The sequence below is a fragment of the Rhinichthys klamathensis genome, unplaced genomic scaffold (assembly GCF_029890125.1).
Source record: "Rhinichthys klamathensis goyatoka isolate OS25496 unplaced genomic scaffold, OSU_Roscu_1.1 h1tg000337l_1, whole genome shotgun sequence".
Taxonomy (NCBI): Eukaryota; Metazoa; Chordata; class Actinopteri; order Cypriniformes; family Leuciscidae; genus Rhinichthys; species Rhinichthys klamathensis.
The window spans coordinates 1-13380 of record NW_026606851.1 but is presented as its reverse complement, the minus strand read 5'-3'; the positions used below and the strand labels follow the sequence as shown (position 1 = coordinate 13380).

At 36.7% G+C, this 13380-nt stretch overlaps 1 protein-coding gene across 1 annotated transcript in view; it reads right to left on the bottom strand.

Moving 5' to 3' along the window:
• pepd (peptidase D) overlaps window positions 1-5641 on the bottom strand; it is a 53729-nt gene extending 48088 nt beyond the window's left edge. The window contains exon 1 of the mRNA XM_056272413.1: window positions 5542-5641. Coding sequence (XP_056128388.1) covers window positions 5542-5585 — 44 coding nt within the window. The 5' untranslated portion in view covers window positions 5586-5641. The remainder of the gene's footprint in view (window positions 1-5541) is intronic.
• Window positions 5642-13380: the final 7739 nt, after the last annotated feature.

Sequence of the window (13380 nt, the reverse complement as noted above, 5' to 3'; positions counted from 1 at the left end):
TCTGCAGGATACGAGAACACAAAAAAACAGTCCTCGAGGAACAAAGGCAAACTTCATAACAACACATGAAGTTAAGAGAGACATTCGTCAGCCTGCGGCGATGAGGAAGCAGGAATCATAAATCTGAGAAAGCTAGTCTTCTAGTTTCTGCTCCTAACGCTCACGTTTCTCCAACTTTAGTGCTACGTGACCGAATACTAATGCAGCATCTGTACCTCCTGCATTCAGATGCACAACTACTAGACAACATTACAACTGTTGCTGTTCTAATCATCTCAATACAGAATAAACACATGTCTTCACTTCCGTCCTTCACTTCATACTACAGATCCTCCATGGTGCTCATTCAATTCAGAAACAGCATGTCAACAGCTAGTTTGACGACTTGCAACCGATGATGTTTGACATCACTGACGTCCAACCGGGTCCGACGTGTTTTGACACGCCATATTTGAATTGAACATTATGGTCATATGGTCATATGGGTTTGGTGCATCATGATGGCAACTACATGACAACAGGGTTGAGACCTCAGCAAACTTTCAAAGGAGCCTCAAGATGATGACTTAGAATCATTTAAAAGACAAAACAAGAAAAAAAATATAGGTATTTCTTATTTAATTCACCCAAATCAACCACTGTTGTTGTTTGTGAAGAACCAGGATGCTTGGAAAACCTGGAAATATGAGGAAGCCTCATTTGAAAAGTGTAATTTAATTCATGTAATATATATATATATATAGATAGTCACACTTTAGTTTAGGGTCCAATTCTCACTATTAACTTATTAGTTGCTTATAAGCATGCATATTACTAGGATATTGGCTGTTTATTAGCACTTATAAAGCACATATTAATGCCTTATTCTGCATGACCATATTCTTCATCCCTTAACCTAAAATTAACAACTACCGTACTAACTATTAATAAGCAGTAATTAGGAGTTAATTGAGGCAATAGTTAATAGCGAGAATTGGACCCTAAACTAAAATGTGACCATATATATTTTTAATGTGATTCTGTCTAAAGAAAAATGAAGTGAACATGTGAATATCTCAATATTACCCCAAACGTGCAACTTTTGGACCAAAAGCACTGATGGATGTTAGTAATCACAAACACAAACAAACCGGAGCAGATGCAAATTAACATGTAAATAAAAGATCAATAACTATAGATTGATTCTGATTTTGCCCTCCTGACAGAAATTGAAAATTTTGTCACCATAGCCATTAAAAAACAAATTTTTATTTTATTTATTTATTAACCTTTATTTAAACAGGTTATCTCATTGCGAGTTAAAACCTCTTTTCCAAGAGATACCTGGCCAAAATGACAGTGTATTGACAGCGCACAATAACAAATATGAACAACAAACAGTCCAAATAGTGGTCAAATATTGAATCTAGAGTCCTAAATCTTTCTAATGACACATTTTGTAATAGTGTGCAGTGACACTGAACAATCTTTGACCGTCGAAAGGTGTTTCAGTGAAAGAGTCATAGAAACTATGAGTATCTACAGATTAAAATATGTTTTGTAAACGAAGCAGACGTATGGAGAAACACATGATCGTATGGAGCGAGAGCTTTGAACACTTGTGGACAATGAGGAGTCAAAAAGAATGGGATTCACCGCTAGTTATCCTCTCATGTGTTCAGTAAACTCATGTTCTCCACACGTCCTCTACACAAGATGAAAACGCCCATGACATCAGCATTGCTGCCAGTGCATTTCATTTCCAAACCCTCCCAGCACACACACACGCACGATTCAAATGAGCTAAGAAATGAATAATTAAGTTTCCAGCATTGTGCGGCGGTGAGAGGCTCCTCAATCCTGCAACTAAACTCAATTTAAATCGACTCTGTGTCTCAAATCCTGGATGTTTTTTTTCCCACGGGATGCAGCAGCCACTAATGCACATCCAGGGTGAGGAAGAGACTCTCAGTGTTTATATCGTGAGGTGGACCACACAAACAAAACACACTAAACACACAGAAATCAGGATGTGTTACATCCTAAAATAGGGATTTCATTTAATCAGTTGTGCTTGCAGAGTGTTGTCAAGGCAAGAATCACTCACATTGTCCACTGAAAATGTACTATTAATCGAATATTTAATGAATATCGTTTCTACATTTACTCCTTAGCCAAGAATATTCTGTTAAATATCAACTAAAACTGAGATCTCTCCATTTCTAAAAAGCAATTTTGCGGCAGATTTCCGTGTCATTCCCACTGAGGGGCCTCAGCTGCTTCATTTAATAACCAATTACAAATGTAATGAAGCAAAAATGAGTGTTAAAAATGAGCATCTGTGATGCATGATAAAATAAGATGCATAAAAAAAGCATCCAGCATCCAAAAAAAATGCATAATTCCCTAATATATAGTCGATTAAAGAAAAGAGGTGTCGCCGACGCAACTGACACTGGTCACATGATAATGACAACATGGCGAATGTAGTACGTCCAGATTACATTCATACTATATAAAACATACTTTTTTAGCGGTCGTGAAGTATTTTATAATTCTTACATGTGATTTCAGACGCCGCCACCGTCTATGCTATCATTTATATGGCATTTTATGCCGTCTATTTATGTTTGTTAACTGCATGCATGCGTTAGAGATGTGTGTTTTGGTCATTCTGACTGCTTGACAAACACTAATATAATGTAATCTTCTTTAACCAACCGGACAGCAAGTGTCCACCAACAATACCACTGTAACATCAATCACAACATTAAAAATGATTGTTTTGTGGATGTTCGTTTAAGTCTTCTGTTCTTCAAACAACAATAAATATGGCATAATTTCAGTTTTGTTCCAACCAGATGTAAAAATAATCTAAATACAATATAGTTTCGGGTCAGTAAGTTTTGTTTTTCTTGAAATAAGTTGGTTGTATTCATCAAGGATGCATTAAAAGTGACAGTAAATACATTCATAATGTAAAAAACATATTAATTCAAATAAATGCTGTTCTTTTGAACCTTTCATTCATCAAAGAATCGTGAAAAATAAAATGCATCACAGTTTCTACAAAAATCTGAAGCAGCACAACTGTTTTCAACACTGATAATAATCATAAATGTTTCTTGAGCAGCAAATCATCATATCAGAGTGATTTCTGAAGGATCATGTGACACTGAAGACTGGAGTAATGATGCTGAAAATACAGCTTTGATCACAGGATATAAATTACACTTTACTATATATTCACATAGAAAAGAGCTTTAGATTTAAATTAAAAAAATATTTTTTTCCACATTTTCTACTGTTTTTGATCAAATTAAAACACCATTGTTGAGCAAAAGAGCCTTCATTCAAAAACATCTATATATATATTAAAAATAATAATAAAAACAAACTTTTAAATCGCAGTGTAGGTTCACTTGAGACACTTGTTTGCAAACTTTTTTTACGAAACAAAAAAAAAGTCCATCAATGTTTCCCCTCACTTGCGCTCATCCCTAGTGAGTGTGTGAGTAAATCTGACCGCCGCGAGTCGCGACCTTGCCTGCGGGTCTGTCCTGTTACCCCACACACACACACACACACACACACACACCTGTTCGCCCCAATCTCTCTCATTATGTCCAGTCATCAGTGAGTCACTGGCCTCTAATGGCCTAATGCGACTGTGTGCCACAACGAAGCTCAAAGCATCTCTCACATTAAAACCCTCATGATCCCTGCAGGAAACTGACATTCACAGCGAAAAAAGAAAGTTAGGAGGAAACCGAACAGAAATTGGCTTCTCCTGAGAGATGAATGGAGTGATGTCACGAGAGAAGGTCACATCCCAGCATGCACTTGTGTGTCCAGAGCTGAAAGCTGATTAGAGGAAGTAGATCTTGCATCACAATCTCTGAAGGCCTGGAGAAAGCCACTGTTGCATGAACCCGTTCGAGACCTCCGGACGCTTCTTTAGAGAGCAAAACAAGTGGAGGGAGTCGGCCTTATCTTACAGTTCTCGACCGGAAGATTTTGAGGGAAAATCCCTGTAAAAAAAAGCTGCAGCTTATCAGAGCTTTTGTTTGGAGAGGAGAGAACGGGTGGACTGGTGTTATCAGACACAGAACACTATCACAGCTGGAAGATCAACACCTCACACACAGATAACACTGCAAACTACAGCGTGGAGGAAGACTGAAGCTAAACTACAAGATGCTCATCCTATAACGGTTTCATAAACAGAAATATTGAATATTGTGTTTAAAATAATAATATATGCTCAATTTTCAGCATCATTACTCCAGTCTTCAGTGTCACATGATCCTTCAGAAATCCCTCTAATATGATGATTTGCTGCTCAAGAAACATTTATGATTATTCTTAATGTTAAAAACAGTTGTGCTGCTTCATATTTTTGTGGAAACTGTTATACTTTTTATTCTTCAGGATTCTTTGATGAATAGAAAGTAAAAAAAAAAAAAAAAAGCATTTATTTGAAATAGAATCTTTTGTAGTATTTTTAATGTCTTTACTGGCAATTTTGATCAATTTAATGTGTCATTGATAAATAAAAAAGTATTAACATAAAAAAAAAAAAAAAAAAAAAAAAAGCAAACAAATCTTACCGACCCCGAAGACGATCTACTTTTACAATCAGTAATCTAGTACAATCTAGTATTTATTTAGATTATCAAAAACGTATATGCCAGACGTCTAAAACAGATCAACAGCAGCAATAAACAAAAAAATGGTACTAATGTGCACACAGTCAATCTCACATTAATTATTTGCAAACCACATCATTTACATGAACTATCTAAAACAAAAACGATCTAATAAACCTGGTGGTAACGGTCAACGAGGCGGGATGTAGAGTTTCCAAAACAACAACAATGCTAGACTGACACAAAACAAATGATGTTTTCGGATGTTAAAGAGGACCTATATGCACTTTTATAAACTCTTGATGTAGTTTCAGGCTCTACTAGAACAGGTTTTCCTGCTTGAATGTTGATTATTTTCCTCATATTCTCCATTGTTGCGGCTCCTCTCTTCCCAGTCTGTCAGTAACGCTCTGTTCACTTCCTGTCTCTATGAAGCCCCTCCTTCTGAAAAGCACACTGTGCTCTGATTGGTCGGCTGGAGCAGTGTGTTGTGATTGGTTGAGCGCTTCAAGTGTGTTTGGGAAATGTCCCGCCCCTTTCCATAACCACCAGTTTAACACACTACTAACTAACTCAACTAGGCCCCGCCCCTTTATTCTGCGTATTAATTATTATAATGAGGAATATTGTGGCGTGCTCGTTCCCGGAAGAAACTCAAGACTACAATGGAGGCGTTTCAGGAGTTCAGAAACACTGATATAGAGGAGAACTGGAGCTTTCAAGAGATGTTTCATGATCAAACACTAAACACCACTAAAACTTTGACTGTGAAGCGTATATTTGCTCGGTTCTCAGTGGAAACATAGACTGGTTCTGACAGTGAGTTCACAGGAAAAGGGCTGCGAGTTTCTTCATTAGGGCTGATGTAATCATGCAATCCGAGACACCGGCAACTCAATCAATCAATACTCACCTCTCCATCTCATACTCTTTCAGGCCCGGCTTCACACGTTTCATCACCTGCAAGGAAACACACACAAATCAGATATAACAGAGCTTTATAAAATATTCAATTATCCATCCATCTCCGTCATCACACTGAGGGATTCCCTCTCCTCTCTCCAGATCGAGTGTAATAATCTCGATGAACTCTCGCAGGCAGTCGGCGACGAGAGCCGCAAAATGGCTCTGAAAATGACCAGCAATTGCCTTCAAATTACAGAAGGACTCATCCATTTGATGAGATAACAGTCATTTGCAGCGCGGCGGAGAGGAATGAGTGAGAGTGTGTGTCGAGGGCGGATTAGAGGGGCTGTTTGATGATTGCAGGTTAGGAAGCTTTTATTTTAATCGAGAGTCTGAGTCACAGCAGCACTGAAGGATCCCCGGGAGAACGTGGAGATCAGGTAGTTTCAAATAATGGCAGAGTGTTGGGTGACACAGGCAATATGATACTTATAAGAATAAAGAATATGAAGAAAAAAGAATAACTTTCATGGACGCATTAAAGGGTTGGTATAATGCACTTTTCACAAGATGTACAAATCTTTGATGTCGCCAGAGTGTGTGTGTGCAGTTTTAGCTCAAAATACCCCACAGGTATTTGTAGATAGCATGTTAAAATTGTCACTTTTTAGTTTTTGTGTCTGTGCCTTTAAATGCAAATGAGCTGCTGCTCCCGGCAGAGGGGGCGGAGCTTCAAGAGCTTGAAAATTTCAAAAACTTGTATCCTTTTATGTTCAAATCGGAGTCAAAGAAAGATGGAGAGACTCAAGAAGAAGTGACAACATGTAGACAACATTTCTGAATGGTTAGTTGATGAATTTATGTAGCTTCTTATGTGTCATCTTCTAGTCATTGATTAGCATATTCTGTCATGATAATCTATATATCGTGTTCCGGGGGCGGGGTTTATGTAAATGTTAGGGTTTGTGATGTCACTAACCCGGGAGGAAGCTCGTGTAGTTCCTATCAGCCGTTTGTTGTAGTCCTTAAAAAACAATTTCTTTAAAAGAAAATATCTTCCTTTGCTGTGAACTTTGAGACTTTGCAGATGTTGTTTATGCTCAAACAGCAACATTACACACTAACTAAAGATAAAACACACAACTTAAAGTTAAAAAAGTGAAATCATAATCAACCACCCCTTTAAATTGATCAAAACATTGACAGTAAAGACATTTATAATGTTACAAAAGATTCTGTTTCAAATAAATGCTGTTCTATATTTTAAAAATAAAATGCATCACGGTTTCCACAAAAATCAACATTGATAATAATCATATTCTTGAGCATCAGATCATCATATTAGAGTGATTTCTGAAGAATCATGTGACACTGAAGACTGGAGTAATGATGCTGAAAATACAGCTTTGATCACAGGAATAAATTATACTTTACTATATATTCACATAGAAAACAGCTGTATTAAATTGTAATAATATTTCACAATTTTTACAGTATTTTTGATCAAATAACCAGCCCCTTCAGAAAAACGCGATTATCCGATCGCATGATTTAGTGCATAATCAGGCAAAGTCCGCATATTTATGCGGGGGCATTTTTTCAAATACGCCGCACTTTCGCCGCATAAATTGCCGATTTCCGTGCAAAATATGCGGAGCTTGCATGATTTCATAATTCTCGCATTTTCGTTGCAAAAAAGTCACATATATCTCAGCAGAAAGTTGAAAAATGTTGCGTTTGCTTCACACGAGAGCCGCCGTTTCCCCCTGTTGCCATGGGAACGTTATGAAGTGACGTAATTACGCGACGTGAACATCATCGAAAAGCTGTAAAACAGGAGCACACTTTGTTTTTTATATTTTATTTATTCATTTTTACAGAAGTTGTAGCATATTCCTCTTGTAAAGCTACAGAACTGGTTTGACTCATCAATGTTTTGTAAGTTTGATGTGTTTATTAAAGTCTGAAATAAAACACGATGAGAACTGAAATATTCCAGCACTTTCTGTGATGTAGTTATGTTTGCTTATCATAGGAAGTAATAAGAAATGACTCTTTACATTAAGATAGTAGCCTAGTGAGAACAGGGTGTTGGGGGAATCACTTTTTTCTCTCTTTTTCATCAAACCGCAGTTTTTGCAAGTTCCCGCAAGTTCATCGCATAAAATTGCATAAATATCCCGCATATTCCATCGCATTTTTAAAGAAACCGGGCCGCATAATCAAGCTTTTTTGCCCGCAACAATCACAAAAAAATTCGTTTTTCTGGAAGGACTGAAATAAATACAGCCTTGGTGAGCAGAAAGACTTCTTTCAAAATCACTACACTTTATTAGTGTAGTTAACTCCTACATGCAGAGTTTAGTTTCATTAGACATATTCAAATACAAAATGGTTATTTGAAATTGTAATAATATTTTTTTTAGGGCTGTCAAAAGATTAATCGCGATTAATCGCATCCAAAATAAAAGGTTGTGTTTACATAATATATGTGTGTGTACTGTGTATAATTATTTTGTATATAAATGCACACACGTATATATTTCAGAAAAATATGTTATTTATATATAAAATGTTTATATTTATATAAAATATACATTATATATAGGCTACATTCAGTCTATATACAGTATATACATGCAAATATTTCTTAAATACACATGCATGTGTGGGTATTTATGTATTAAAAATAATTATACACAGTACACACACATATATTATGTAAACACAAACTTTTATTTTGGATGCGATTAATCGTGACTAATTGTTTGACAGCCCTAATATTTTTACTGCATCATTCTGAGAAAAGAGAATGAGGAGGAGCAAAAAATGACAACTTGTCTCGTGCGGCATTAGACACTCGCGGTCTCCTGAGAAAGATCACCTGGGAGTTTGGGAATGACGGGAATGAGCGGATCAGGTGTCGAGCACGGGTTTAATGACGTCCCGCGAGAGGATAGACACGCTCATGCTAACATCTCATGTGTCCCTATATGCTCGTCCTGTGCTGAATATAATACTCATTAAGAATATAAAAAGGTCCAGTGTTCTGATGCATCTTGTCAGAAACATTAGGAGGGTTAAAGGCATGTAAAAACACAATGAAAGCAGGGCACAAGGTCAGAGTTTCTACAAGTTACAAGAAGCCCAATGGAATTCATACAGTAAACTAATTCAGCAGAAATACAAGTGAATTGTTCTAGGCTACAAAAAGTGTCTACCAGAAACAATCTATTAAAACAAAATGAATTCAGTCAGTCAGTAGCAATATTCAGATGGGATTCAATATCTAGATTATGAGTTGCAGTTACAGAATCTAATGTAATGGATGCCTGTAGTTGAAAGAGAAAAACAATGACACGGGTATAAACCGATAAAATATATATCTTGAACGCAAAGCAAGTTGCTTTGGTTAAAATCACCTCAATCCCAAGTTAGCAGAGGAACCACAGAGGAAGTAAAAACTCAATACCTTTCCTCCATAGTGAAATTGATTTTTAACAACAACTTATAAGCCTTTAAAGACAGGCTTACTGTCAGCTCCGTGGTTGTTAATCGATGGTATTTGATTCTGTTGAAGCCGTCAGTCTGCATTATATCAGCTTAGTTTTAAAATAACCATGTTTATCAGTGGAACTCCTGGCGAAAAACTACATTACCCATAATGCTGTGCAGAAAATTACACCAATCAGAGGTGAAAACAGCACCACATGCCAACATAGCTCTTTAGCTCCGCCCACTCCAATAAAGCAGATGATGTAATCAAGTTGATCTCGCCACGCTCACAAAATACTCCTGTTTAATTCTATTATGCTGTCTGCAATGCTTCATGGGATTGTAGTTCTTTCCCTCACTAAAGCCGTTTAGTACACAGTCTTGTGCTTTTGTATTTTTGTCTGATTTAAAAAAACCTTTTTTGCTTCAAATCAAAGTTGGTAGTGTTGTGCATCTCTTCGTAGATACAGAAGATGGTTTGGTTCATGGCTTATAATGCTTTAATTGAGACCTTTTTTTAAATCCCTAAGGGAAAAATTAACAGAAAATATACTTCCAAAACCAGAGCCGCTAAAAAAAGGGGGCATAATTTGCTATAATATGCCAGAAAAACTAAATTATGCCAGAAATTAAAGCATGTCTGAATGAAACACGAATATACTATGTTGAAATCCTCCTAAACTAGTCTTGTCTGAATAGAGTTAATGAAACTGCACTATATGTGTGGGATAAAATGTATAAATGCTTGATTGATTGAGAAAACTAATGTTATTTGAAGGTATATAACCATTGCATTTCATGCATCTATAAACTGATGCAGAACATCAAGACGTTCGTTTCTCTTCAGAAATGTACATTTATGCATTTTGGCATTTGGCTTTATTTAGAGTAACTTACAGTGCATTAAAGCTGAAAATCGAACCATTGACTCTGGTATTATTAACACCATTCCCTACATGCTTGAAACCACATCTACATACAGTCCATTATTCATATCTGTAAGGTCAAAGGTCAAATAAATGTTGTCCGCACTTGTCAGACTCAATAAAACAGTAAAAGCCTCTGGACTGGAGCTGAACTCTTAATCTCCGTTGCACTGAATCAGACTTTCGCCTCAGCTCTCCTCACCGCAAAGACAAAATCAGCAATAAGTCGGTCATTTACATTTCAAACTAGCAAAACTTGCTGTTGTAAGCATCCCTGACAGACCGCTGCACATTCAGATGAAACTCGCGTAACCCGTCAAGAACAGCTCGCATTTCACCCCCAAACATAAAGTCATATTTGCTTACAGAAACTGGAGCCGATTTTAAGGCCCGTTGAGATCCTCAAAAGTAAAATAATGTCCATTTTTCAGTGAAATATGACGTTCAGTCAAAGCTCTGGAGAGAGAAAGAGAAAAATCTTCACACAGACATCCTCAACACGTTAAATCGAGCAGACAAGCTTTTTAGACCATGCATGAAACTAAGAAAGAACACATTAATTTTTCAGAAAACCTCTAAAATATGAATTAACAAAATATGTTAATGAAGATGAAACAGAAACTGCATTAAAAATAAAAATAGCTAAAAAAAAGATGGCTTACTCCAGGAACGCCGCTTGATTTATTTGGGACTCAAAATTCTTATTTCACCCAAAGTTCTCATATTATACTATTTTAAAGGATCCTGATTTAGTTTCTTATGTCTCACTCTCCTACAATATGTTCACATTCATCCAGGGTCAAAAAACACTTTAGTTTTCTCATCATATACTGTAATTTCAGCATCAGCTCTTTCCTCTCAGTGTCTGAAACGCTTCAGTTTCTCTAAGCTCCGCCTCTCTGAGAGCTGCTCTGCTGTGATTGGTCAAAAAACAAACGCTCATTATCATATCTGAATCTCAGCTCTTGATCACAGTGATACGAACAGTAACGATGGCGTGGGTTTCACCGTATCAATCTCAGAAAACAGCGTCTTCTCGACACGAACAACACGAGCCGAACTCTTCCAGTCTCAGATACACTACAGTGTTTGAGGGCGGAGCTAAGAGACGCTGCTCAGCCAATCAACACCACAGGCTGGCATTATGCTAATGAGTTACAAGTGAGACTGGAATTACTGACGACACATTTCAGCAGTTCAGAATCACAGATTCTTTTCGGAGACAAAAATGCCATTTATCTCTGAAACTTTGCAGAACTTTTACATTCACACACAGCTCTATTACACACTTCATGAAAGGGAATGTCCAAAAATGCATAATAGGGGCGATATAATGGTAACGATTAAAGCTTCTATTAATGATTCTTTCAGAATTTTGAGGAAGAAAGATGTTTGGAAATGTTTTTCCCTCCACATCAGCACACGGACAGAGACGTTTCACAACCATAATGGGGACCGAATGTCATAAAAAATGTAAGCGGTTCTGGTATTGATTCTGGCGACGATGGTATTTGATTCTGTTGAAGCCGTCAGTCTGCATTATTTCAGCTTAGTTTTAAAATTACCATGTTTATCAGTGGAACTCCTGGCGAAAAACTACATTACCCATGATGCTGTGCAGAAAATTACACCAATCAGAGGTGAAAACAGCACCACATGCCAACATAGCTCTTAAGCTCCGCCCACTCCAATAAAGCAGATGATGTATTCAAGTTGATCTCTCCACGCTCACAAAATACTCGTGTTTAATTCTATTATGCTGTCTGCAATGCTTCATGGGATTGTAGTTCTTTCCCCCACTAAAGCCGTTTAGTACACAGTCTTGTACCTTTGTATTTTTGTCAAATTTAAAAATAACTATTTTGCTTCAAATCAAAGTTGGTAGTGTTGTGCATCTCTTCGTAGATACAGTAGATGGTTTGGTTCATGGCTTATAACGCCTTAATTAAGACCTTTTTTAAATCCCTAAGGGAAAAACGAACAGAAAATATACTTCCAAAACCAGCGCCGCTAAAAAAAGGGGGCACTAATGCACTCTATTTGCTATAATATGCCAGAAAAACAACATTATGCAAGAAAGTAAAGTATGTCTGAATGAAACACGAATTTACTATGTTTTCAGCATCCTAAACTAGTCTGAATAGAGTTAATGAAACTGCACTATATGTGTGGGATAAAATATTTAATTGCTTGATAGATTGAAAAAAGGAAAGGGAATATCCAAAATTGCATAATAAGAGCGATATAATGGTAACGATTAAAGCTTCTATTAATGATTTTTGAGGAAGAAAGATGTTTGGAAACGTTTTTCCCTCCACATCAGCACACGAACAGAGACGTTTCACAACCATTAACGGAACTGAATGTCATAAAAAATGGAAGCGATTCTAAATAAAAAATAGATTTTGATTCTCAACCCGTGTCTAAACTCTTCCCGCTCAATGGTTTCTCGTGGCCGTACAGTGAACTCTTCCATATCCCTCGTTCCTCATTTCGGCATTCAAAAAACAATTTGTTTTCATTGTGGCCGTGACTCATGTCCCTCTTAAACCGAATATCCAGTAATAAAGGAAGACGAGAGGTTACAGCCGTGAGATGTTTGTCTGTATCAGCTCTGGCTAAGACTGGCACTTATGAAGACCCATGTGTGTTAATATGTGCCGAGGCCTTCAATGCTGAGAAAAGAAGCGGTGCTTGAGAGCTTGGACTGAAGATCGACCCGGTCTGCCAAGGCCATTCTCCATTTGATGAGGTGCTGAGGTTATTTTCCTCAGATAATGCAAGGACAAGCGTTCCCTGCGCTTCTACAATGCCGTCTATAAACGTGGCTGAATCCTCCAATGACGGAGATGGGAATTTTTCAGTGTTAAAGGAAGAGTTCACCCCAAAATAAAAAAGAAATGTCATTATTTACTCTTGCTCACGTCAATCTAGACCTGTATGATTTATTTACTTTTTTGGTTATAAAAGAGGAATTTTGAAAATTCAGTCAAGGTCCCAAAAAAAAGGACATAAACGCATAAATAAATTTTTTTTTTTTAAACAGTCCATACACTGTAAAACATTTTTTTTTTCAAATTTGTAAATAAAACAAAGATTATTGGAGTGTTTTACCAGAGAATACTATTTCAGTTTATGTTAAAAAAAATCATTGTGTTAATTTGTGAAATTGACTAGGAATTTCTGTAAGATTTTACTTAAAGCCTTTATAATGCATTATAAAGGTATTCAGAATGCATGTTATAATGCATTTTATCTTTGCATAAATAACTGCATTGTAAAATTTGCAGATCCATTCATTGTTACATCTGAAATTGGTTGTTTGTCGTGTTTTAATGCATTATAGGTGTAACAATGAATAGATAAGTATTATAATATCATAATGTAGATTCGAATGCATTATATCATTTCATAAATAATTCGAA